Source organism: Equus caballus, chromosome X, assembly GCF_041296265.1.
Source record: "Equus caballus isolate H_3958 breed thoroughbred chromosome X, TB-T2T, whole genome shotgun sequence".
Classification (NCBI taxonomy): domain Eukaryota; kingdom Metazoa; phylum Chordata; class Mammalia; order Perissodactyla; family Equidae; genus Equus; species Equus caballus.
Window position 1 is genome coordinate 111,966,646 of NC_091715.1, and position 27,786 is coordinate 111,994,431.

The 27,786-nt window shown below is 38.1% G+C and overlaps 2 protein-coding genes across 2 annotated transcripts in view; one reads left to right on the forward strand and one right to left on the reverse strand.

The window, feature by feature from the left end:
- Nucleotides 1-220: 220 nt before the first annotated feature.
- On the reverse strand, nt 221-27,724 carry LOC138921790 (uncharacterized). The gene is made up of 3 exons (XM_070257147.1): nt 27,665-27,724; nt 26,386-27,017; nt 221-290 (listed from the first exon to the last, which is right to left on the reverse strand). The coding sequence occupies exons 1-3, from the start codon at nt 27,722-27,724 to the stop codon at nt 221-223; spliced, it is 762 nt and encodes a 253-aa protein (XP_070113248.1).
- HTR2C (5-hydroxytryptamine receptor 2C) overlaps nt 26,702-27,786 on the forward strand; it is a 307,873-nt gene continuing 306,788 nt past the window's right edge. The window contains exon 1 of the mRNA XM_001488512.4: nt 26,702-26,827. The gene's annotated coding sequence lies outside the window, so the exon portion shown is untranslated. The remainder of the gene's footprint in view (nt 26,828-27,786) is intronic.

Below are 27,786 nucleotides of genomic sequence, written 5' to 3' on the forward strand. Positions count from 1 at the left end.
TCATGCCTCCCCATAACTTTTGGTGGCTGAAACCAAGAAAAGGTGACTATCTCTTTTCCATATTATTTTATGTTTATATTGATACAATAAACACTGGTTGGAAGAAATATTACACTAAGGTAATATTTTGTTGCCTTGTTTCTCTTCTTACCCATCTATGCATTATTACAAAGATATTTGCTATTGAGACAATTAAATTTAATAAATATTTATTGAGTACCTACTGGGCAAGGATCCACAGGTGATGTAAGGAAGAGTAAGACTTAGTTCCCCATGTGGTACTTCTAATCCTGTAAAATAAGAAGACAAGTATGCAAGTGACTACAACAAAATGTTGATTAAATTAAGTATCAATGGAAAGGTAGAGGCAAAGTCCCAGGGGGAATCAAAAGAGTAAGTATGATACTTGGGGTGAGTCTCAAACAATATAGAAGTTTTGATAAGGAATAAAGACAGTGAAGGCAGACAGAACTGCATGAACCAAAGCATAAAGATATGAAATTGAAAAGCAGGTGTGAAAACTAGAAGTAGAGACTAGAGATAGAGATTTGGCAATAATATTCTGAGTGATAAGATAGAAAGAGGGAATCCTGGGAACGTCAGCCCATTGGCACACATGGTTTTGCCATAAATTCCTGCCTCATTCAGAAGCAACGCTGTTTGGCAAATCACGATGGTGACGAGGGTATGCAGTAAATTAATGGACAATGATTCTGGCAGAAATATGGCAAGCAATAAAACAAAATCCATATCCATAGTATGTTTCTATTCCAAAGAAGACAACTCTCTGTCTACAACTCCTCCCCACCAAGATAGAGGGTAGCAGCCAGATCTTTCAAGATGCAGAGGGGCCTCAGAATTGGTCACTGCTATCGATTGACTGTGGACACAACAGTGATGATAGCCAGGAATGCCTTGGGAAAAGAAAGTCTATATAACTGAGCCACATGCATAATCTCCGTCCCTGCCACCAAGACCATTTTTTTCATGAGTTATTTTGAATAACCCCTGAAGTAGCTGAGGATAGAAGTTGACTGACAGCCATCTCATGGGTCATTTTATCTACCTGATTATTGAAAGTTACCTCTGCAATAGAGCCTTTTAGGGAGAATCCACCCAAGACTCCAATATCCACACATTTGAAACTATTCTAAGAGGTCCATCTAAATTTCTTATTCCCAAACGTCTTGTCATCAATCCTTTAGTCCTGTTCCTGATAAACCCTTGACCATTTGGTCATTCTAATAGCTATTGTCCATGAATTAGTGTAGATCCATTCTTTAGGCCATTTGTCCTTCAGTCAAACTGTACCTCCAGATAAACACTGGAGCTTGGAGCTCTGCCCACTTCGAGAATTGTCCTTTCCCATTACCCTTTAGGGATACTCCCTGAGTGGGGTTGTAATGTGACAGTAATCTACTTCAGCCTTGTGATAGCATACTGTGTGATAGCAGAACCTTCTATAAGTCCAATGTGAGTTTTCTCCTCCTAAACCAGATTATCATGGTGATCTTGTCGTGAGGCCATAGAAAAGGATTGAGGGAGAAGCAGCAGCTAGGAGGAGTAAGTGCTATTGGAATGTAAGCAGCACGCTTGTGCAAATTATTTGTGACTTCAGAACCAACTTGAGAGTGGCCCTACATATTTCACTTCCATTTGATGATAGAAGACTGGTCCGCATATCTAACTTCATGGCTTAGTGATCAACCATTATCTTTTTTAATGATGGAAAGTTCCATGTGCATACTTAAATAATTACGTAGTTAATATGTCCCATAGTCAGGCATTCCATCTCTACCAAAGCATGGAAGTCATAATGGAAGTTCTGGGAGTGCCTTGAAAGAAGCAAAGTGATTTTAAGTGATTTCAGCAAACCAATAATATATAATACTGTATTGCTAAAGCCCTCTCATTATTTAAATGGCTTTCTTTTAAAATTTTTATAAATTAAAATTGTAAATATAATATTTCCTTATGTAACAGAAAATTACTCCACCACAAAATCTTTATATCCACAATGACACGTTGGGTTTTACTTAATGCACTAGGCTACACAATTGCTTTTATAGATAAAGCAAAGTTGAGGGTGGATGTAGTGTGAAATGGAAAGACCAATGTTATCTTGGCCTCTCAGGGAGCATCCTTTCCTGAGTACCAGTCTCCTAGAATAAATTTAATTCACCACAATGGCTGTCACTAGTTAATACTGAAAACTTGACAGGTAATATACGTATGCTTCTGGACGGATGCGTGAGTTTTCTAAGACACTTTTGATTGACATTTATCCATCATGAAATGCTGAGGAAGACTCCCTGATGTGATTAAAAAGTAAGATGTATATAGGACAAAGCATTACATGAAAATAGCTGAAGTCTTTAGGATTATGTAATTCAGGAGGTATAATTAATTTCTCTTATATACAGCCTTTTTCATATTTTACATTCGTATGTAGCTCTGTGATTTTCTAAATGAAAGATTCTTCTTTTGAAAGGCAATCTTGGTGCTAGTGTTTCCCAAACCTCATTTTAATGTATGGAAGCCAAAGAGGAGTAAGCAAAAATTTAGACTTATAACACCACTATAAAAAACTGGTCTCAAAATCGTGCCATTTACAACAACATGGATGGACCTTGAGGATATTACGTTAAGTGAAATAAGCCAGACAAAGACAAACACCATATGATTTCCCTCATATGTGGAAGATAAACAAACACATGGATAAGGAGAACAAATTAGTGGTTACCAGAGAGGAAGAGGGGGGTGTGGTGAAAGGGATAGAGGGGCACATATGTACGGTGATGAATGAAAACTAGACTATCTGTGGTGAACACATGCAGCCTATACAGAAACTGATATACAATAATGTATGCCTGAAATTACACAATGTTATAAACCAATATGACCTCAATAAAATAAGTTTTTAAAAAACTGGTCTCGACTCAGGTTTCTCAAAAAGTTCTTCTATGTACTTTTTTCCTTTATATGTGAAAAGAATTACTGATGTGTGGGAGGAGAAAAATCTTCAGCAGCAGTCATTCTGGTATCCAGACTGGAAAACATGGCTATTTGGGCAGCCCCTAAATTTTTTCTTAATTTTCATCAACTTCCTTGCAAAGCATGCCACATCGTGAACCCAGTTGGTGTAAATGTTTGTTTGGCTTGGTGGATGTTTGTTTGCAGATAGAAAATTGATTGAGAAAAAAAACCTCCTTTACTGAGCGACTTTGCATCAAGGAGACTAAGTGATGCAGAACAAAAAAAATTGTATATTCATTTGCTGTGTTGGTACAAATGAAAGTGTCAAACTTACCTTTTGGCAATGTAAATTTACTCTACAGGCAAATAAACTGCAATAATATCAACAGGCCTCACATAAACGGAAGAAAATTGCCTTCCTAGAGCCATATATGCCAAGCCTGATTCAGAACATGGCACATTGCTTTGGAATTGTTTTTGTCTAGGTGTCCTTCGCTCACAAAGATGAGCTGTGGGTACACTTACAGCTACTCCTCAGTATGGTGGGGAGACAATGATGTAACAGGAAGCATGATTTACGGATAAAGTCAAATAATTTTACCAGAATGGCAAGAAAATAGGGTGCTCTGAATTAATTTCTGATTAATAGACAATTGAATAAAACATGTTTTGTGTTGGTCTTTTAGCTATAAAGCTTTCTGAAATATGCTGGCTCACATCCCCACCTAGCAGGCACATGGTTAAGGGTCTTGCAGGACTTTCTGATTTCTGTCATTAAGTCAATGATTTTGCCAATCACCCCTTCTATACTAAGACTCCCTTCTAGGAACATAATACATATTAATTCACTTAATCTTCGCAAGGACTTTATAAGATAAGCCTTTTCATAAACCACATTTTACAGTTGAGGATACTGAGGCAGGGAGAGATTGAACTCCAGCACCTTAGATATAGAGCCCACATTCTTAACCATGATGTCACGCTGCCCCAAAACCATAGCACACAATCACATAGATGTCAAATATTGCATATCTTTGTTTATTTCTCTCTTGGTTTCCAGAACCAGTTTTCAAGTGATAATCAATCCCATACCATCCTTTAAATTGCCATTGCTTCTTTCCACGCAATTTCTGGAAATTGTTTTATGTTTCCAGAACCAATACAGAGTATTCTAATTGACTGATCCATTTGTCTTCACTCTTCACCTCTAGTTCATCACATACAATTCTACAAGATTAATCTTTCTGGAGCACAACTTGATTTATGTGCCTATACACCTGTCCCTTGCTCTAATATAAGAATCCTTTGTTCTAGCCAAACCCACACCCTAATTCTATCCTTGCGTCTTGGTTAGTTGGCCCATTGGTGACATTACGCTCAATTGGAATGCCTTCTTCTCTATCTACTGTAAACCAGTATTCATATTTCAGGTCACATTTTGGGGCTTCCCTGATTTCCATAAAGAATCGTATTTATGATTCTTTATAGGAAATATATTTTTGATTTCGCTCCTTTCTCATTACCTATACCAAACTTTTGGCAACCATTCAACATAAAATCTAGCTGTCTGCTTTCACTTCATAGGTAAAAGCTGAATTTAGAATTGATGGCAGAGTTCTATGGTTATAGAAGGTTTAGCTAATGTTCAATTAAATATTAATTGACCCCAAAATATTCATCAAAGTTTTCCTTTTACCTAAATTTCTTCTTCTGAAAGAGTTCAGAAAATTCAACTTAATTTACAATTACTTTGAGTCTTGTTAAAAGAAGGATTACTGTCTTAACCATCCAGAGCTTACTTCTCCATTGCATAAAAATTATTTAATACTAGGAATTATTTGTGTTTCATAGTCTCCTTTGAAAGTATAACTGGACCATTTAAACACTTTAAAATTACCAGTAGTAAATTCACTCTGTGCTATGAAAAATACCCATTACCTAGAAAGAGTAGAATCTGGAAGTGTGAACACTTTCAGATTTGAGAATGACCACAGTCATGGATATTTCAATGTGTGTATTTAGGAGAGGGATGGGGAATTGAGAGAAGTGATGAAAGATGGAATGACTAAAAAACCAAATATAACCAACATTCATTTCCAACCTGTGCACGTAGAAAGATTGTTTACTTGGCTTGCATATATAGTCATGATTTACCAATCTTCATCCAATTATAAGCAAGATATCCACAAATTCATAAGACTGGTTCATGAAAATCAACAATATGGAAATCAGGAGCAGCATTTACTGTCTCAGAAGAATTTACCAGAAAATGTTTTGATCCTAGGAATAAGTGAAGTAAATCTTACAAACATATGGGGGAAAGAGCAATACAACGAAACCCCACATTCAATGAAAAGTTGAAATATAACTGCAAAAGCTTTCTTTTGGGGAAGCTTTAACTTACAGCAAACATATGCAGTTAATAAACTTGAATTATTTGATATAAGAGGTTATCATGGAAACATTGACAGAAGATTAAAATGTCATGAAAATCACCACCATTATCTAATGAGGTCTTCACACCTGGTGACAAAAGAAGTAATGATTAAAGTTACATTCTCAAAATCATCTGTCACTCCCACAGGTTAACAATTTTCCCATGTGGTAGAAAATGCCTATGATAAACAGATTTGTCACATGTCAATTAAAGAAAAATAAAGATGAAAGTCCTCCAATAATGTGCTGGAAAAAAAAGTAACATGTTTTGTTATTTTAGCATTACCAAAATTCACATTTCATTTCAGAACTGCCAGGAAAATAATGAAAAGTGCTGCGTGAAAAACATGTTCTTTAAATTCAATTTCCCACTGATGTGCTAATGAACTTGAAAAAAATCAAAGTATAATATAAAAGGCACGAGGCAAGTTCCAAATAGGGCAAGATGTTTTTAACAATCTACTTCCATAAAAGCAGACATTACTCAATATTTTCATTACTGAAATTTCTACAAAGATATTTTCCATTAACAGCAAATCTGCCTTCTCTGTCCACTAAATTTTTAGAATTTAGAAAAATTTACCCAGAGTCTAAATAGAGCCAACAGTAATCCACATGAACAGGCTTTTCTCGGACAAACAGAAACCTCATGCAGCTGTTCCTTGCCTTGTATAATAAATGTGCAGCTAAGGCACAGTTTTTCTTTTTTTATGTCTTACTTTAAAAAAAAGCAAGAGAAAGTATGTAGTAAATTGTTTTGTAAAGCCGATGTCAAACATTGGGCTGCTTTTTTTATAGTCAGTTCAGATTTTCATACAAAACAATATCCCATAACAAGTAGGAGCTGTTTCATGGATAAGAATTAGCCAGAAACTTTATTGTCAAAATTGAAATAATATAGGAAGTACAGAGGTTCATAGAATATTTTCTGTGATGGATGCAAACATAGGCATTATATTTTTTAATTTAGTTATTTAATCAGGAACATGTTTCTACTTAAGAATTTAACTGACTTATGATCACTTTTTCAACCTAGAAGGCTACTTTTGTCTCTATTCTTAATTTCAAGAGCAAAATTCTCTTCTCCTAGTACTGCTTCTTTATGTGGCAGCTATTTGTTTGCTGTTATTGGACATTTAAATTCTTTGCTCATCTTAAGCTTCTTTACTTTTTCACTCCTTTACAGGTCATTGATACCATAGTGGGAAAGTTTTTACAAGGTGCTAAATCAGCAGGAAAACTTCAAAAACTTTTAAAATATCTTGAACACTGGTAAAGTGAGGAGGGGAGATTCATCAAAAAAGAGTATGGAGTTTTAAAGTGAGCTTATGAAGCAGATTAAAACAGTCAGAACTTGCAACAGTGGAAATTAATTAGTTTCAGATTTAAGGAAAAATTCTGTAAGAAAGTGTGAAAGAACTTCAAATAGCAACTGAGTGAAAGTGACCTACATTTCCGTACATGAATCAAGTTGCGTTCAGATACTTCTTCTGAAATATTCACACAATTATGAACTATTAATCCAAAATTAGGCTTGTGTCACAAATATAAAGTATCCAGATCATAAGTTGCAACAGTCCTACAACAAGATAGATCATATCAGCAGTATTATTAATGTAATTCTTGGCACCATATTTTAGAAACAAGTGTTTCCAGAAGCAGGCAAATGATATTGTGAGCAAGCCTGAAACTCCACAATGTTTAGAGTGAAGAAGAGAAACCTTAGGGGACATTTGATGTCCGTTTTCAAATAACTTGACTACCATATAAGAGAAGGAATACACTTACTCTGTGAAGCTCCAGAGGGTGAATCCCAGGGAAATGACAACTCAGGCTGAGGAAACATCTTACAAAAGTCCAAAGAAACAAATTTCCTCGTGAGGTAGCCAGCCACTCATCACTTACCGTGATCCAGCAGAGACTGAAAGACAGTCCCTCCGGGGTGCAATGCTTCAGCAAGGTTAATTACACTTGGTTGTTGTTTTAAATAAGGAACGTTCATAGGACCATCTATAGGATTGCTACAAAAAGGTCCAATGATCTCATACAGTTTATTAACCTATTGAAATTTCAAAATCCCTTCCCACTATCAGAGTAAAAAGTACATTTTATGAAAATGAGCATAAGTAACTAGCAAAATAACTCCATGAATCACTTCTTATTCAAATGTGATTATAACTCTTATTTTGGTAAAATCTAACTTTTTAGAGATTAACTAATTTCTTTTAGGCCATAGGCCATTGGTCTATGAATTAATTATATAATGTAATTATACTAACTTTACATTAAAAACTTATTAATTATTAAGAATATAAAATGGGGAAAGGGTAGTCTCTTCAACAAATGGTGTTGAGAAAACTGGACAGCCACATGCAAAAAGATGAAACTGGACCACTGTCTTACACCACTCACAAAAATCAACTCAAAATGAACTGAAAACTCGAAGGTAAGACACGAAACTATAAAACTCCTAGGAGAAAACATAGGGAGTAGGCTGCTTTACATCGGTATTGGTGATGATTTTTTGGATTTGACACCAAAAGCAAAGGCAACAAAATTAAAAGTAAGCAAGTGGGACTACATCAAACTAGAAAGCTTTTGCTCAGCAAAGGAAACCATCAACAAAATGAAAAGGCAACTTATGGAATGGGGAAAATATGTGCAAACCATTTATCTGATAAGGGGTTAATATCCAAAATATATAAAGAATTCATACAACTTAATAGCAAAAGGAACAAATAACCCAATGAAAAAATGGGCAAAGGACCTGAACTGACACTTTTCTAAAGAAGACATACAAATAGCCAACAGGTACATGAAAAAATGGTCAACATCATTATTCATCACAGAAATGCAAATCTAAGCCACAATGAAATAACACCTCACACCTGTTAGAATCACTATCGTCAAAAAGACAGGAGATGACCAATGCTGTTGAGTATGTGGAGAAAAGGGGACCCTACTACCCTACTTGTAGAAATGTAAATTGGTGCAGCCACTATGGAAAACAGTATGGAGGTTCCTCACAAAGTTTAAAAAAAGAACTACCGTATGATCCAGCAACCCCACTTCTGGATCTATATCCAAAGGAAACAAAATCACCATCTCAAAGAGATATCTGCACTCCCATGTTCATTGCAGCATCACTCACAATAGCCAAGGTATGGAAACAAGCTAAGGGTCCTTCAGAGGATGAATAGAAAATGTGGTATGTATATATATGTGTGTGTGTACGTGTGCGTGTACATATACACACGCACACGCACGCACACCAATGGAATATTATTCAGCCTTAAAAAAGAAGGAAATCTTGTCATCTGCAACAACATGGATGAACCTGAAGGGCATTATGCTAACTGATATAGGCCAGACAGAGAAAGAAAAGTACTGCATGGTACCACTTATATGTGGAATCTTAAAAAAGAAAAAAAAAAGTTAACTCACAGAAACAGAGAGTAGCCAGGGGATAGGAGAGGGGAAAATAAGGAGAGGCTGGAGAAAGGATACACACTTTCAGTTTTAGGATGAATAAGTCTGAGAATCTAATGTATAACGTGGTAACTATAGTTGATAATACTATATTATGTAATTGAAATTTACTGAGAGAGTAGAACTTAAGTTTTCTTACCACAAAAACAAAGGTAAATATGTGAGGTGATGGATATGTTAATTAGCTCAGTTGTGGGAATCTTTTCACAACGTATGTATGAAACCATCACCTCATACACTTTAAATATATTTCAACTTTGTCAATTACACCTCAAATCAAGTTGGAAAACATAAAATAAAAAATAATTAGAAATTGAGTTCTGAGGCTGACCCCGTGGCTGAGTGGTTAAGTTCACGCGCTCCGCTTCAGTGGCCCAGGCTTTCACTGGTTCGGATCCTGGGCGCGGACATGGCACCGCTCATCAGGCCATGCTGAGGTGACGTCCCACATGTCACAACTAGAAGGACCCACAACTAAAATATATGACTATGTACTGGGGGGGAATTTGGGAGAAAAAGCCAAAAAAAACCAAGATTGGCAACAGTCAGGTGCCAATCTTTAAAAAGAAAATGAGTTCTGAAATAAAGAATTTACTCATCTGTACAGTATTAAGAAATTTTAATTTTCTATTTATCTTCAAACATTCTAAAATGTTTTCAACTTAGAATTTTTGACAAGTTCTTCCAGTAAAGTTTCTGTTCAGCTTGCTGGAGACAAACTAGTCTTCAACTAGTCATGTCTAAAACTAGAGCCAAGCACTGCATGGGAGAAACCAGCCTGATTTATAGCTTTACTTCTAGAATTTTTGCTACAATTGGGCCAATTTGTTCTTCAAGTTGACCATTTGCACGAGGGTAGATATTAACATGAAACTTAAAGAGAGCTGAGGAGTACATGAAGTTTAGCCCCCTCCAACTCTTGGACAAATTCTACTTGATGAATATTAATAAACATATGAAACCTCAACTATGTGCTAGATCTATTGAGACACTGGAAATACAAAAATGATCTATATATTAACTGTCACTATGCCCCATGCAGTTCAGTCTAGTGAGAGACAGACAAGCGATAATGGCAATATGATGCAGTATGTGCTGCACAATAGAGATGGTTATCAAGGGGCCTTGTAAGCATAAAAAAGAAGAGAAGGAAGGTTTGTTACAATAGAGATTATATTTGAAAATGAGTAGGTGGACAGGCAAAGAAGAAAATTCCAGACAAAAGAAATATGATACAAACAAGCAGATCACTTGAAAGAACATGAGTTGTTACAGGGTGAGTGAATTTTATATGGATAAGTGGTGGGAGTTGAGGCAAGAGATATAGTCAAGGGCTAGACCAAGAAGGGATTTTTTTAAACTCGTAATTAGGATTTTTAACTTTATTCTATACATACAAGTGGGAGCCACTGCCAGATTTTAAACAGCAAAGAGATAAAGAAATTCATCCATTTGAAAGTCACTTTAGAAGCAATGTGGAGAATTAACTTGAAGAGGTGAGACTAGGAGAAGGAAAGGTACCTGGAAATTAATGCGGTGATATCCTAGGTGAAATATAACATGTTGCTGAAGTAAAGCAGTGGCGCGGAGATGAAGAGGAAGGGACTGATTTGATAGATTTCTGAGGTAGGGTTAATAAAACAGTTGAAAATTTGGGACAAGGATAAGGGAAAGGATAGTGGGATGATATCACATATGACTCATCTTTCTCTCCGAGGCTATTGGGTTAGTGGAAAAAACATCAACTCAAGAAGACAACCAATTTGAGAATATTATAAATAATTTTGGTTTTGAGAGGCCTTTTTAGGTTTTGAAGCACTTGTAAGACATGCATGTATTTTGGTAAAAGTGTCCAGTAGGAAGTTGGGATTCTACATTTGGTGTTGAGCATTCCTTCCTCCAAGTGGCTCCTTAATTCCCCGGTGTTGGCATATTCAAATAGCTGTTATAGGTTAACGTATTTTAACGTTTTGCTCTCCTGAAATACAACATTTCCCACATCTGATGATGACATACTGCAATTAAGCAAGATATTTATTCAAATAAAATGCACATAGAATTATAAGGTGGAAGAAAACTTGAGAAATTATTATACTTTTCATTTTTGATTTGAATAGAAAACTGCACCTAATGCATTCCCAGAAACACCATGGACTTCTTTAAAATCTCTGGCACAGATGACTAACGACTCGCTTGATAACATAATCTAGCATCTCACTAAGCTGATAGGAGGATTTTTCTGAAGCTAGTCTATATCCTTCATGCTGCAAGTGTAGTTCCTTCTTTCTAGTCTTATCCTTAGTGGAAATGGAGAACAGCTGTTAAAAGCTAATGGCAAAATCAGCAAATTTAAAATTGTTGAATACACACTTTATATTTTAACTGAATTATGAACTTGGCAATATTTATGAATTTAAAGCATGAAAATATAAACTAGATTCATCACATATTTTTCCAACTGCTTGAAAGTGTGATAAAACAGTGTTCAGAATTCTCAACATTAAAGGCTCAAAGCACTGTCCTTGCAATGATGTTCTATGAATTCTAAAGTGATTAAATATTTTTAGATAAACTATATGAAAGCATTTTTAATCCATACAGATCTCAAATGAAATAGGTAGTCCTAAAAAATGAAAATAAATCATTATTTGCATTCCTAGTTGCAATATCAGCTACCCAGTCTTCAGAACCTCCAATATTGTATCCAACTATAAAATTTGTCTTTCCTGGAGGTTTATCTGTGTTTTAAATAAAATATTAATAAACTGTAATAATTTTTATGCCGTTTCATAGGGTAAACATAATAGTTTTTTGCAGTCCTAACAGCTGTATTTACTTGTGCTTGCTCATCCTCATACCCACTGATTTCAGGGATGGATAACAAAGAGAGAGAGAAATAAAGGAGAAAAATGATTTCTTGACTTAAATATAATTCACACCCTGACCAATCAAGTCTGAGTAAAAACATCTGCCATCTTCTGAACCTATCTAGCAATGTTTTTCCTAAGAAAACACTCGCAGTGTTTTTTCCTAAGAAAATAAAGCTGCCTGGTCATTGTTAGCTAAAATTGACCACTTCCAACTTCCTACTTACTTAAACTCTAAAAGGGGAAATGTACAGGGGAACATAAATGCTATGGCTGACTGACTTAAGAGGTAGTAGTTTTGTATATTTACAAATTTAAGTGATTTTACAGTGTTGTAAATAGACTGAACTATAGTGCAAATGGGGAATAAAGGAAAAATGTTTCTCTTGAAAATGCCCCATGAACCAAAAGGCCACATGAGAAGTCAAATGCATATACCACCAATATAAAAAAAAATGTGGGATGAACTTATTTGTTATATGAACTTATTATCTCCTGAGTGTGTACAGAGGAGAGAGGAGCCATAAAGAAAACCAGAACACCTTACCAAAGATTGGCCACATGACTGTGGCAAGTATTCCCAAACCTTTACACGACTCCACTCCATCTCTAGAACAACCTCTATCAAGTCCATTGCTTAAAAAATGTCCAAGAACTCCGATCCTGGAGTAAGAAAAACCTGGATTTATAATCCTGGTTCTACAATGTACTTCCTGAATAATCTTAGTCAAATCACAAACTCTAATCTTTGTTTTTTTCATCCATGAAAGGAGGATACGAATGCCTACCTTGTAGGGCCGTGTGATGTGTAAATGTTATAATGCATGCAAAATGCCAAGCACACCATGCTAAATTATTAGAGTTACTATTATGTCTTCATTGCCATTGTATCAATCACACTGTCCCCTAATTAGCTTAGTGTTGTTGCTTGTTTAATACTACATTTTCCACTGTTTTGTTATGACTGCATTTTTCTTGAGTGCACTGGTCACACATCTGAAGTACTCCCACATCAACCCTTACACAAAAACCTAGCTACTAATATAATGTTTTAGTAGCACATCCACATGTATCTGCCAATATTTTCCCTTTAGAGAATGATTCTGAGTACAAACTAAGAAAAAGACTTATGAATTCTATAGCACACTTAGAAGTGGCCAAACTTCCACATCTTACAGCACTTAGTATTACTAAAGGAGTAATTATTAACTGCTTCACAAATCTGTGATACTTATTAAAGATTGACAACTTATGTCTACTGCTTCTATTCAGTCTATCAAGCTGGTATTGACAAAATTAGCTCAGTGTCATTCCAGAGGAAACAGATAGAGATGACAAATCACAAGTGGGACCAGATGCAAACTATTGATTAAAGCAACATATCATTACACACTATATTTGATAAAGCATTAGGGCTATTGAGTGCTCCAAATTCCTCTTCCCAATATACATCATATTTCTATGCACCAAAGGACAACTCCTGCAATAATCGAATATTCTTAAAGATAGTGCTAAATTTTAATATCCTAGAAGTCCAAACTGTCTCTCTAGGCTTGACAGACTAGTCTATAATTTAGGAAATATGACGTTCCTAATTACAGCTCAATGTTTTAAGGGGATCATCAGTATAACAAAGAAGAAACAATTACTAAAATAAGCTACTATCTTTCTGAAAGCTTCTAAGATTCGTGTCACCTATAAGTTGAGTTTTAAAATTTAGAAACCAAAATTGGATAGTAGTGATTGTTTCGAGACTCTGTGAATATATTTTAAAAAAAACCACTGAATTATATACTTTAAAGGGGCAAATTTCATTACTTGTGAATTGTATTTCAATAAAGTTGTTATTAAAAATTAGAAACCATGTTTGAAAGTAATAGAAAAAGATCCCATTTGACTCCCCCCAGGAGAAAAAAATGGAGCACTAGTTTCAAAAGAAATCGAAATTGTCAGCTATGTTTTATAAATTTTAAGATGATTTAAGGATGATTGCAACAAATTTTTCAAGCACGTTAAATACATTTTACATGTAGGTATTTTTCCTAAGTAAAATCTAGGTGAATTACAAATGATCTAAATCTAATTGTTAGTATCTGTGAAACCACATAAAATAAAAAGGCCAGCTGCTTCATTTTCTTTCCCTGTCATCATTTGGAGGGCAAGGGGGATGCAGAGAAGAGGAGAAACAGGAGGAAATAGTGAGTCAAACTTTTATTAACTAGGAATGAATTAACATTGCTCCAGATGGTCTCCAGAGCTCTTATCACTTACCTTCTTTCTAAGTTTAAATCTGAAGCTAGGGGGAAAAAAGACAGAAAATGCATAAATCACCCTCTAAGGACAATATAAGAGTAAAAAGCCCATAAAATTTAAGAAAGGGAATAGTGAATGGAATGATAAATGAAAAACTGCATCAATAGAAACCATTTCAAGTTCAAATTGAAATTTCCAGTTGTTGAAATCAATCTCAAAGTAAGACTATGTGAACAGTCACACACTTTCTAACTTGAAAATACAGCAAAGGTGTTGAAATTTTGCTACTCTTCCTAGAGGTGTTTAAATGTGATTGGCACTGTTTATGTAGATGTGGAAACTTAGCCTTACCTTCCCCTAAGTTACTAGACTGATTCACCTCAAGTTTCTTTTTTTTTAATTTTTATTTTTTTCGGATGTACATCATATTTCCAATTCTGGATACATTACATCATGTTCACCCCCCGAACACTAATTATAGTGCATCCCCTCACATGTGACCCTAATCACCCCTTTTGCCCCCCCCCCATTCCCCAATGGTAACCACCAGTCCAATCTCCAATGCAATGTATTTGTTGTTGTTGTTGTTGTCATTTTTATCTTCTACTTATGAGTGAGATCATATGGTATTTGACTTTCTCCCTCTGACTTATTTCACTCAGCATAATACCCTCAAGGTCCATCCATGTTGTCACAAATGGCCGGATTTCGTCATTTCTTATGGCTGAGTAGTAGTCCATCGTGTATAAATACCACATCTTCTTTATCCATTCGTCCCTTGATGGGCACCTAGGTTGCTTCCAAGTCTTGGCTATTGTGTATAATGCCACGATGAACATAGGGGAGCAAGTATCTTTATGCCTTTGTGTTTTCAAGTTCTTTGGATAAATACCCAGCAGTGGGATAGCTGGATCATATGGTAGATCTATCCTTAATTTTCTGAGGATACTCCAAACTGCTTTCCATAGTGGCTGCACCAGTTTGCACTGCCACCAGCAGTGAACAAGGGTTCCCTTCTCTCCACACCCTCTCCAACATTTGTTGTTTCCTGTCTTGTTAATTATAGCCATTCTGACTGGAGTGAGGTGATACCTCATTGTAGTTTTGATTCGCATTTCCCTGATAGCTAATGATGTTGAGCATCTTTTCATATGCCTGTTGGCCATCTGTATTTCTTCTTTGGAGAAATCTCTGTTCAGATCTTTTGCCCATTTTCTAATTGGATTGTTGGATTTTTTGTTGTTGAGCTTTATGAGTTCTTTGTTTTTTTGGACATTAACCCCTTATCTGATATGTGGTTTGCAAATATCTTCTCCCAATTGTTAGGTTGTCTTTTCGTTTTGTTGATGGTTTCCTTTGCTGCGCAGAAACTTTTTAGTTTGATGTAGTCCCATTTGTTCATTTTTTCTTTTGTTTCCCTTGCCCAGTCAGACATGGGACTTGAAAATATGCTGCTCAGACCAATGTCATAGAGCGTACTGCCTATGTTTTCTTCTAGAAGTCTCATGGTTTGGGGTCTTACATTCAAGTCTTTAATCCATTTTGAGTTGATTTTTGTGCATGGTGTAAGGGAATGGTCTACTTTCATTCTTTTGCATGTGGCTCTCCAGTTTTCCCAACACCATTTATTGAAGAGACTCTCCTTTCTCCATCATATGTTCTTGGCTCCCTTGTCGAATATTAGCTGTCCATAAACGTGTGGGTTTACTTCTGGGCTCTCAATTTTGTTCCATTGATCTGTGTGTCTGTTTTTGTGCCAGTACCATGCTGTTTTGGTTACTATGGCTTTGTAGTATAATTTCAAATCGGGGAGTGTGATACCTCCAGTTTTGTTCTTTTTTCTCAGGAATTCTTTGGCTATTCAGGGTCTTTTGTTGTTCCATATAAATTTTAGGATTCTTTGTTCTATTTCTGTAAAAAATGTTGGAACTTTGATAGGGATTGCGTTGAATCTATAGATTGCTTTAGGAAGTATGGACATTTTAACAATGTTAATTCTTCCAATCCAAGAGCACGGAATATCTTTCCAGTTCTTTGTGTCTTCTTCGATTTCTTTCAACAATGTTTTATAGTCTTCAGTGTACAGATCTTTCACCTCTTTGGTTAAGTTTATTCCTAGGTATTTTATTCTTTTTGTTGCAATTGTAAATGGGATTGTATTCTTAATTTCTCTTTCTGCTACTTCCTTGTTAGTGTATAGAAATGCAACCGATTTTTGTACATTGATTTTGCATCCCGCAACTTGACTGTATTCCTTTACTATTTCTAAAAGTTTTTTAGTGGACTCTTTAGGGTTTTCTAGATATAAAATCATGTCATCTGCAAAGAGTGAGAGTTTCACTTCTTTTCCAATGTGGATCCCTTTTATTTCTTTTTCTTGCCTGATTGCTCTGGCTAGGACTTCCAATACTATGTTAAATAAGAGTGGTGACAGTGGGCATCCTTGTCTGGTTCCTGTTCTTAGAGGGATAGCTTTAAGTTTTTCTCCATTGAGAATGATATTTGCTGTGGGTTTATCATATATGGCCTTGATTATGTTGAGGTATTTTCCTTCTATACCCATTTTACTTAGAGTTTTTATCATAAATGGATGCTGTATCTTGTCAAATGCTTTCTCTGCATCTATTGAGATGATCATGTGATTTTTATTCTTCATTTTGTTAATGTGGTGTATCACGTTGATAGATTTGCGGATGTTGAACCATCCCTGCATCCCCGGAATGAAACCCTCTTGATCATGATGTATGATCTTTTTAATGTATTGTTGTATTCGATTTGCTAGAATTTTGTTGAGGATTTTTGCATCGATGTTCATCAGTGATATTGGCCTGTAATTTTCTTTTTTTGTGTTGTCCTTTTCTGGTTTTGGTATCAGGATAATGTTTGCTTCGTAGAAGGAGTTAGGAAGCCTCCCCTCCTCTTCAATTTTTTGGAAGAGTTTGAGAAGGATAGGTATTAAGTCTTCTTTGAATGTTTGGTAGAATTCACCAGGGAAGCCATCTGGTCCTGGACTTTTATTTTTTGGGAGGGTTTTGATTGCTGTTTTGATCTCCTTACTGGTGATGGGTCTATTCAAATTTTCAACTTCTTCTTGGTCCAGTTTTGAAGTTTCTTATGTTTAACACCCAGTTGATTCACCATCAAATCTGGTCAGGTTTGACTTCTGCCCTGGTTACCCGATGGAGAGTTTATCATAGAGGTATCTGGAATACCAAGTTTTTAGAGTTTTTGGTTGGGAAAACTGCCATATATTTTTTCTATGATTATTTTCTGGTGAATATTCTATAGCTGAGAATTTTCACTAAATCTTACAGGTCTTACCTATATTAAGGCAAATAAGAAACTTAATGAATGTCCAATTCGTCTGGAAAAGGCCTTATGTAATTATAAACCTTTCAGTGTACTGGACTTTATTAGCTTCTTTGTATGGAAATAAAAGGTTAATGGAGAGTTAGGTTGTCACATGGGTTGATTGCAATATTAAAAATGTTTTTTTCAATAACATCTAATATTAAATTTGGAAAATTAATTGTATGTTTTATGCATTAGTGAATAGAACACAAATGAAACATTGCTGTTATTTCTTGTGTAATGTTGACTTCAAAGGACAAAGGCATATGTAAGTCTATAACTAGCTGTAAATGAAGATCAAACAAATCACCTATCAATTAATGGATTCTGTTCAGGAAAACGTTTTCAAGCCTAACAACTCTAACTTTAAAATTAAATTATCTTCAAAAAATAAAAAAAATGTAAAATTTCCACTTTTCAAATTATTAGAAGACTCTAGCAAGGTCTTTTATTGCTAAGAATTATTGCACTTATGAAATATTTCACAATCCAATTCCCAGTGTAGTAAGAAACATTATGAAGACAGTAAGGCCAAGGTCTACACCAGCAGTATTTAGTACAACTGTCAGAATAATAGAAGGAAAAGTTTTTCAATAACTTAACACTGCTCATTTTAAGAACTTTGGAAGTTCACGGTTCTTAAAAAACTAATAGATTATATTTCATCTATAATAATTCTGGTTCTACTTTGATTTGCATTTTAATCTGGTACCTGATCAAACTGTCTCTCTGTAATCTTCCCTTTTCTGTACCACATGGTGTATATTTTAGCTTCCTTAGAAAAGCAGTCAGAACTCAGGCTTTGCGACAAATAAGAAGTCAAGCACTTAAAATTTTTTAAGAGTAGAGATGATTGAATTGTGGTACACTATCTGCGATAACACAGAAGTGACATTTTCAGAGAAAATGTCTCTTTAACTAATCCAATATTGTACTTTAACTCTAAGCTTCTTTTCCATTCCAAATGTAGCCAGTAGACAACCAGCATAGCCAAGATCAAAACTGTAGGTCAGTTTGTGTAGTAATTTTTGGATTTGGTCACTAAATCACCTAATGTTCACTTTTTCCTAAAGTAAAGCTTTCTTAATTAACTTCATTAATTAGTTTTGTGAGAGATTATAGACATACTAATGATTCCTCCATACATTTCCAAACCATATGCATCAATATAATTTTGGGCAAAACTCTCAAATTTAAAGGATTTCTAGCCATGGTTACCCTGTGAACTTATAAATATTTCAGATTACACAGCATGTAAGTGAATGTGGAGTAGGGATCAGCAGGTCTAATTTATATTGTTAATTTATCCATTCTTCTGGAAAGGGGGGTGAGAGGAGATATATTTATTTCAGTTTTACTACACTAATACAGTTAATATCCAGATTAGTGATATGTGCTTCTACAGAAATATTATTTCTCTTGCTTCAATTTTTGAAAAGTTAACTGCAAGCTTCCAGGAAAAGTTAAATCTTGGGTTTCTACTAGAGCAGATATATAAGGAGGTAGAACAAATAGAAGAAAACTCTTGCTTACTCTGGGATAAACTGTCACTCTAAATAAATTACATAAGCAAGGCACTCTTTTTTGGTTCCACCATTAAGGTTTCGGGTCATGTGCTTTGACTTGATTTGACAAAATATTAAGATCATAAAACTTTAATCACCAGATATAACTGTTTAATGACTTTGTAATACTTCCAAAAATTCAAAAGAATGTAGCATAGATTCTTAAGGCAATTTCAAAAGAGATGTTAGGAAATATTTTGATGAATCATAACATCAATGAAATATGTGTCTAGTCTTTGAAAACTAAACTGCCTTTTTAGATGTATGTCTTCTGTTGGGAATTTTTTCTCTGAAGGGTGGAATTGCAGATGACTCTATTGGGATTTTGTTTAATGCCATATTACTTTATCACAAACTTAAAGAAAGAAAATTCCAACAAGCCAGGGCTACTGATATAATCCAGCCACAATACTTTGTAATCAAATCAGACAATAGAAATGCTGCTTTCCGCTGTATCACTTGCCTTGAAATAATATAATAAACAGTACTTCTCTACATCTTTAACTTCCTTCCTTCTGTCTTTTAAACTTCAGGCAAGTTATACTGAACAAAAAGATTGAGGTAATCAGGAAGTCAGAAAGGTACAGACAAAGTTAACAATGATAGATTAAACCATTATCTAGCTCCTGATTTAGCAGCTTTGTTGGTTATTGTCTATCACACTAAAAGATAAAGGTTGATTTTTGTATCATATCTTAGCAGATGAAGATTACTGGCCAAATGGAAGGCTAACAAAGTTGAATTCTCTGGCAAATCTTGCCCCCCAACTTTGCTCTACCAACAGTGTAACCATTCATTACTCTCCACCACAAGATCACTTAGTAGAGTATTTTTACTGTAATTTTCCTAATAACTAGAAGACTCACAAAGAGTCTCACTTGTAACACAGGTTTATGTGATGATAAAATTATTTCTTGAGTTTCAGGAAATATTTTTGAACATGAACTTAAATTTTATCTTTAAAAAATCTAGCAGCACTGAACTAATAATGAATAATAACTCTTGGGACAAGAAGAAAAGAAGAGAGTCAAATAAACAAAGGCAGGTCACTCAGTTATACAAAGACTGCATGATAAAGTACGTATTTTCAAAACTCCTTAACTCTACATTCTAAGCTTGATTTGAGCATATTCTATAACTTATCCTTCACTCCCATTCATCATATCTTGGTGAACCATATCATTTCTGACTAAAACAAACGTATAACCAGAATTTAATTCACAGGCTTCTTTGGTGTGGTAGTTAGCCTGAAATTCTTGCCAATTTGTACAGTTAAATAAAATGATTAATTGGGAAACAAAAAAAGCTGCCCAATACACTATTTCCAGATGTGCTTCAATTTGTTCTCTATGCAAGTTCTTAACGAAAATTTTCTTTGTGCAAATCTCAAGACTCTTAGGCAAAGATGTTACTGGAGAATATTGACATCCATGCATACGTATGATACAGGTTAATAAAAAACTAATTCTCCTTTCACTTAAATCTAACATTCAACTTGTGTTCATCAAATTCCCATAGTAACATTCAATTTAATTTACATCTTATAATCGTAACCTGATATTTTTAATTGGATCATTTTTGTATAGTATTCTAGACTTATAAAGAATGATAGCATCCCAACATAATACTGTTGTTTTTGTGATAATAAGCTCCCCGGAGCTTATTTTCCATGGAAGTCAGTAGCTAGCAAGTGCACCAGGCTAAGCGGTCGTGTCTTTTGGACTTGGTAAGAAGCTGCTTCTTTCCTGCAGCAAAACTGAATCTACGGCAAGTCTGCAGTACACAACTTCTTTGGTGTTTGCTTTTCAGAAAGTTCAATATTCTTTTTTGTCCCCTAAAAGTAGATTCAGACAGCATGTATGGATTCTGCAAGATTTAAGATTGGAAAGAGCTTTAAGTGTCATTCACTAGCTACCCATTTTTCCCCTTTCCTCATACATGACTCTTGTAATATCCCCATTAATTGATTAACTTCTATAGGGTTGAACACCCCAAAATCAGAGAACTCACTCCCTCCAGAAACAGCTGATTCCACCTTTTGACAGTTCTGAATGCTATAAAATTCTCTTATAGAGCCAGAATCTGCAGGGCTCACCGTTAATTCCAGTTTTATTCTCTTGTGCTTGTAATTTCCTTTAGTTCAGAAATATTTATTAAATGCCTAGTTTGTGTCAGACTCTGTGCCAGGCACTGAGGGAAAAAATACAAATAAGATATAAATGCCGACCTTGGGAAACAAATCAAATCTCTTTTCCATAAGAAAATCCCTCAAATATTTGAAACCAGCCAGCACATTTCCCAAGAGTCTCATCCTGTAGAGGATACAAACACACAGCTCATCATATAACATGTCTCAAGCCCCCTACTGACCTGAACATCCTTGTGGATGAACACCAATCTACTGAGTTCATTCTTAAAATATGTGCCTGGAAGCACCAAATAGAGCCCAATTGTATCCTGACCCTTTTTACCAAAGTTGCAAAAGCCCGTGAGAAACTTAGGTTTCCTGGCAATCATATCACACTGAGGACTTGTTGATCCTGGTGCCAACTAAAATCCACCAAGTGTTTCCTTCTTCTGTGATAGAAATTTGTGCAGAGAAGTTTGGTAGCCAAAATTCAGCATTTCACATTTATTCCCATTAAGTTTGATCTTGGTCAGTTCAAATTGTCATGATCTCTTTGCATGATGGGCCAGTTTGTTAAAATACCTTCTATTTTTATATTCAAGTCATTGAGAAATTCAGGTTTTAACAGTCCTGCCTTTCTTGACCTTTCATCCGAACTCCATTTGTGTCAAAAATTAGTAATTATCATTGTTATTTATATTCTTTGTGCCCAGTATTAGGGTAGATGTGAACAAAGGAAATGAAGAAAAGTATATGACTAAATCTTTGCCCCTGCGATACTTAAAATTTGGTTGAGGAGATAGTTCTTACAAAAAGAAAAGAAGTAGTCAAATAGCAAAGCATGATGGTGTATCTCACTTGAAATAGTATAATAAGACTGATTTACAGACCAAGAAAACCAAGCCCATTACTTTAGCGATGACTCTCAAACAAGCAAATATTTTGATGCGTGGTAATGCGTGGTAAAAGCCCAATTAGTACAGGAATTCAGGGTAGAGATCAAAGTAGTCTGAAAGAGTCTGAATAAGATATAAAAGTAGCAAGACAGCCAGTTCAAGGACAAAGTAGTTTTGAGCTAAGAATGAAACAAAAATCACTGTTTCCCTGGCCTTTTGATCTTGGTTTAACTTAAACAAAAGGTTCTAACTACCATCTTTCTCATTGTATGCTGGAAGAGTGGAATGCATGTCCACAATATAAAATGCATTCATCGTAGCATGAATGTGCTCCATAACAACACACGTCTCTCTAAAGAACTGACATCTAAGTTTCTAGCTCTTTCTTCTCCTTGGTGAGGCTATTAGAGTCCACGCCCCTTCCTACTCAAACTTATATGTATATTTTGTTGCTTTTTAAAATATATATTGGATTATTAGAAGCCACAACTACAAGAATGTCAGATATAATTAAGTTAATTCAATAACATTTGTTCCCAAAAATTTAAGCACAGATTTTAAATCTTGCTATACTTTTTTATTTTGAGAAGTGGCAAAAACATGGGAACTTCCAAATCCACCCAAAAGGTTTTCAGTTTCTTTCTCCTCCCATCCGTGAGGGTATCAGAGAACCAGAGTTGATTGCTGTTTTTTGGCTAAAACAGGGATCCTTTCCACAAAGAAGTTGCACTCCGAGAAAGACTGACATGATCAGAGACTGCCCCCTGCCTTCCTACACAGCACATAGAGTTCAACTTCTTTGATTTTCATTAAAAATAATCCTACCAACTTTGAAGACTTCAAATATAATGGGCCATCTGTATCTAAGATTTTTTTTTCCCACTCAATGACCCTGATTGAGGAACAATAAGAGAGAAATTTGCTGTGGAAAATACTATAAAAGTTTATCCCTCCATATGTCATGCCTCAATGATGGACATTATGGATATGATCCTGGGATTTTCCAGTTAAGCAAAAATAAGAAATGCTGAAAATATTATTTTATACAATTGCATAATTAACAAAAAAAAAACCTTTTAGCTATCAGCTTTTGCTTTAAAACTGAAAAAAATATAAGTGGAAGGATTATCAAAATGCCTTGCATTTATGTCCTGTGGTAAACAAGGGGAGAGGGAATTTCCCGGTAGAATCTTTGTGTAGCTTCTTTTGCTCTTCAAAAATATCTGCCTTAAAGTTTTTGAGAAGGTGGTCACTCATTTTTAAGTTGATCACAGTCCACAATCTTTTAAGTTTGTTAAAATAGGGCTCTCGGGTCAAGAGGAGAAATAGTAATGAGTTGAGAAGTAAACTTTTCCAGTCGGTTACTAATATTTATAAGAAAGTTCCCTAAGTCTTAAATGATAAAGAACCTTTTCCTATTTAATAACAATCTTTTTAATTCCTTCCTGAATTTTTAAATTAGTAGTTTTGGAAAGGTATGTATTTGAGGTGGGGGAAAATCCTTCTGGTGCAGAAGTTGCAAAAACACGTCTGTATCCTTGGAAAACGGGGCGAGTTTTTGGAAACTGTGTTCCCGGGGCCGCTAGGGATTTGCGTCAAACTCGAGGATTTCACAGTGAATGACTCCCATTTCCAGGGACAACTTCCGTAGACCTAAGGAAGGGAAGGGAAAACCGACTCTCGGCTGATTCCCCAGGACGCTCGAGGCAAGGGTTCGAGAAAACCTCTCTGGCGACGACAGAGCGCGTCCGCATGTGCTTGTTTTGAGTTTGCTTCCCCGATCTTAAAGTGCGCCATAAATTTCTCCTTACATTATACTCTCCGGGGTGGTGTTGCCAAAACCTTCCAAAACCCGTCGGATCCGCCAGCCCTGGGCCCGACCGCAGCGCAGAAAACCCAAAGAGGCTGTAAGCGCCGCCAGTGCGGCGATAGCGGAGCTGGCGCTCCTGGCTGAACCGGGCGCGCCAAGCCCGCTGCAACCCCAGCTCCGGCTCAGCCTTACCGGCTCCCGGCCGCCGGTAAGCGCCGCTTAAAGGCGAACTTGCCTGCCTGTGTGTCTCCCCGAATTCAGAAGCCTAGGCGCGCTTCAGCCCGCCGCCTGGCTAGCTAACTTTCTCTACTACGCCTGGAACCTTCCCAGTCCCTGAGTGGGCTTCACCCCAGGTCCCTTTGGCACTTCTGCCTTTCTCAGGGAGAAGGAGAGAACAGCCTAAAGAGGGAGATATGAAGCAGTAGTAATACTATTAATAGTAATAACAATAATAATTATTGGTAGTATTATTACTATTATCCTCATCATCACTGCCCTTGTCTGCATCATTGTTGTTATCGTGGTCAGCGGCTCTAAGCTGCTTCCCCCAGGAGCTGGTGAGAGTGAAGAGGTCCCGGCTTCGGCGGATGCTATCTCCTGCAATCGGCTCGCCAGAGCCCATTTTGCCCTAGCGAATGTATCACAGTGGTTTATATTTACATTTTTAAATGTAAAACCAATTTCTCAGCCTCCGACACAATAAATATAAGCCCCGCCAGAAAAGCCAAGACGAAGCATTCCGTGTTTACGGGGATAGAGAAAGAGGACACTTGGGGAATTTTTGAAGATTAGTGCTTAATTATTTAAAGAGAAGACATACATTTTTTCTTGGATGCTTATGAATTACTGTTCGCTAACAAAGCATTTCTAAAGATGTGCGCGTTGTGCAGTCAGTGGTCTTGGCAGCGCTGTTGCCGCCACCTGTGTGGCATCATACAGCAGCATTCAACAGACGCTTCAAGAAAACTGCAATGGGTTTTTGCTTTGTGAAACAGAACTTGGGTGTGGACCGCATGTTCACCGCCAAATTAAATTTCAGAACCCTGAAAAGTGTTTGAACTCAGTGGGGATGGACGGAATCCCGAGGATTCCCAGATGCCCCTATTGGAACAGACCAAAAAGTTCCTTTTACAAATCGGGAAACCGAGGCACAGAGAGAAGTAACCCAGAATTAGGAAGGGACCAGATCCTTATCATTGTTCATACCGCCTCCCCCATCCCTAACTTTTGGGGCTACTGAGGCAAACAGTCCCAGGCTTCGCTGGCCGCTTCCTTCCCTTCCGCACTTTGGGATTCAATACTCCAAGCCGCTGCACGGCCTCCCTGTAGCCTCTTCGGTATAATCGCCACTCTGCCGTCTGGTCCCCAGTAGCTGAACCAGAGTCTTGATATCTTCCTTCGGTCCAACTACCTCGCGCCAGCAAGGAGCCAGTCCCCACTTCTACCCACTGTGGCCCCTAGTAAAGTGCTGCGGAACCTCGACCAAGACCTGAGGCCTCCCACTCCCATTCTCTTTTGGAAGAAATCTCCTCTGCCCCCCTTCTCGGCGGGAGCATCTACACTACTAAGCTTGATCTTGGTGCCTCCCAGGTGTCTTGGCCAAGGCGGCCCCGACAGCTTTTCTCTGCGCTGCAACCAGGACACCTCAGGCACCTGCCGGGCGCCCTGGAGCCCACGGAGAAGAGCTCTGCCGGTTGCAGCTCAGCATGCTGTTAGTTGCCAAAAGGGAGATTTTGTGGTTCACCCCTTGCCCTGATGCCTTGACCATGCCATGGCAGCCCTAGCAGCAGCTGGGCAACCTATTGGCTTTGAGCCCAATGCTTTGTGCCAGACAAATAGGTGCAGCCTTGTCTCAGAAACCCGAAGGAGCTGCTTTCAGGGTGTCATTCTAAGCACCTAGCAAGAGGCCTGTAGGGTCAAGAAGGAAACTGAATTGTGCCCTCTTGGGACACGAAGGCCAAAGGCTTTGCTTTCTCCCTTCTCTGTATTTGGGGCTGGGGACAAGGGTGGGGAAGTGGGCCTTATAACAGGGCCATGGCCTTTGAACACTAAATATATTGGACCCTGTGAATGCCTCAGTTGCTCCTCCTGAGGGAAGGGACAGCAGTCAGAGCCGAGACCCTCGGAGAGAGATTCAAAGCTCAGTGGAACTTCCAAGACTTGATAAGTGTTGAACTGAAATGTTCAGGTAGGGGTGTGGGGGGGAGGGGAGGAGGGGTGTTCTTTGAACCTTTAAGGGTGCATTCTTGAGACCCTCCCCCCATGACTGACCCCAGTTCCGTCCAGTCTCCAGGCCTCATGAATCAAGTTAATCACCATGGCCACCACCACCATGGGGTCTCGCGCCCCCTGCCAGCGGGTTACAGATGCACTAAGAGACTGGTCCAACTAGGCCGGGGGCAGTTTAACGCAGAGAGCTGATTGGCCGCTCTTGGCTCCGCCCCTCATCCCGCGTTTGGCCCAAGAGCGCTGTGCAGCCTCACCAGCGCGGGGTAGGAGCTCTGGTGCTCGCCGAGGACGCTCCCTTCCTCGGGTGCACTGATCTTTCCGATCCTGCCTTTGGAGCAGCTTGATTGCCAGCCTTGGCTGCTCCATCGGCCTGCCTGTCTCTTACCTGCGATTGCATATGAACTTTTCTTCCCTCTTCTTGAACACCTTGTCGTCGGAGTCGTCGAGATCGTCGTGGCGCTCGCGTGATGGCCTTCGTCCGTTTAGAGTAGTGTAGTTAGTTAGGGGCCATCGAAGAAGAAAGAAGACGCGAATAGTGCAGAGATGCTGGAGGTGGTCAGTTACTAAGCTAGAGTAAGATAGTGGAGCAAGACCGGCCAAACCTGTCCGGGAGCGCAGGGTCGCCCAGAGGAGGTCGACTCGCCGGCGCTTCCTATCGCGCCGAGCTCCCTCCGTCCCTCCCTCCGCGGAGGCGCGAGATTGCGGCGCGCAGCGCAGAGCAGCGCACAGACTGCCAAGGGCTCCGCTGGGCGATTGCAGCCGAGTCCGTTTCTCGTCTAGCTGCCGCCGCGGCGACTGCTGCCTTGTCTTCCTCCCGGACGCTTGTGGTAAGTTGGAGCCCCGGTCGGCATTGCCAGCTGAGACCCTAACGGTGTAGGGGGGGGATGGGATGGGGAGCGGGGACAGGTCCCGGATGGTTGCAGCTTGCAGGACCGCACTGGCCCGGGTGGGGGGAGGGGGCGGGGGAGTAGATAGGGAGGGACTCTGAATGCGCAGATCGCGGGGAAACTGGGGTCTCTGGGAGGAGAGAGGGTCTTAGGTTCTACGGAGGGTCACCAGAGTCTCAAATAAGGTTGAGAAGTAGGGACTGGAGATGAAGGTGCTGGGCGGAGGCGAGGGTCTCGAGACCAGGCGCCCGGGAAGAGAGAGAGAAACTGAAGGCGGGCGTTGGGGTCTCAAGAAGTGAGAGTGGAGGGAGGGAGACTGAACGTGAGTGTCTCTGGGCAAAGATTTAGGCTGCAGAAGGTGCAACTGAATTGGGGGCGTGGGCTACGTTTATAAGAAATCCGATTTCGGGCAAGTGGGAGGGGGCACAAGGCTTTGGGACAGTGGGAACGGAGGGGGCGAAGGATCTTCTATTATATTCTCATTGAAAACCGACCCTAATTTTCGGAGGGTCTCAGTGATCACCGGTAACTCTGGGGAGATAAACACTGCGGATCCGTGTCTTGGTCTAACAGCTGTTGGCTGAATCTGAACGGCGCTGCTGATGGTCACGTAAGTTTAAGAGGAGAGTATAAGGGCATACAGCAGGCCTTTTTATTACCTAAGCCACTTGGTGACAGCTTTATATTTTGAAAAGGATTGCGGAGAAGTCGCCAGCGCTGCCTCTTATTCCGGTTCCTTTACTCAGTTTAAGCTGACAAGCAGTCTTAACAGCGTACCTCGGAATTGCTAAACATGAGAACAGGTTGCCGTTCCTGACGCCACATAAAGTTCGTCATTGCAAAACGTGTCTGTGTGTCTGTTTCTTTTCTGCGCCATGCCTTTTGCCTTTTGCTTCCTG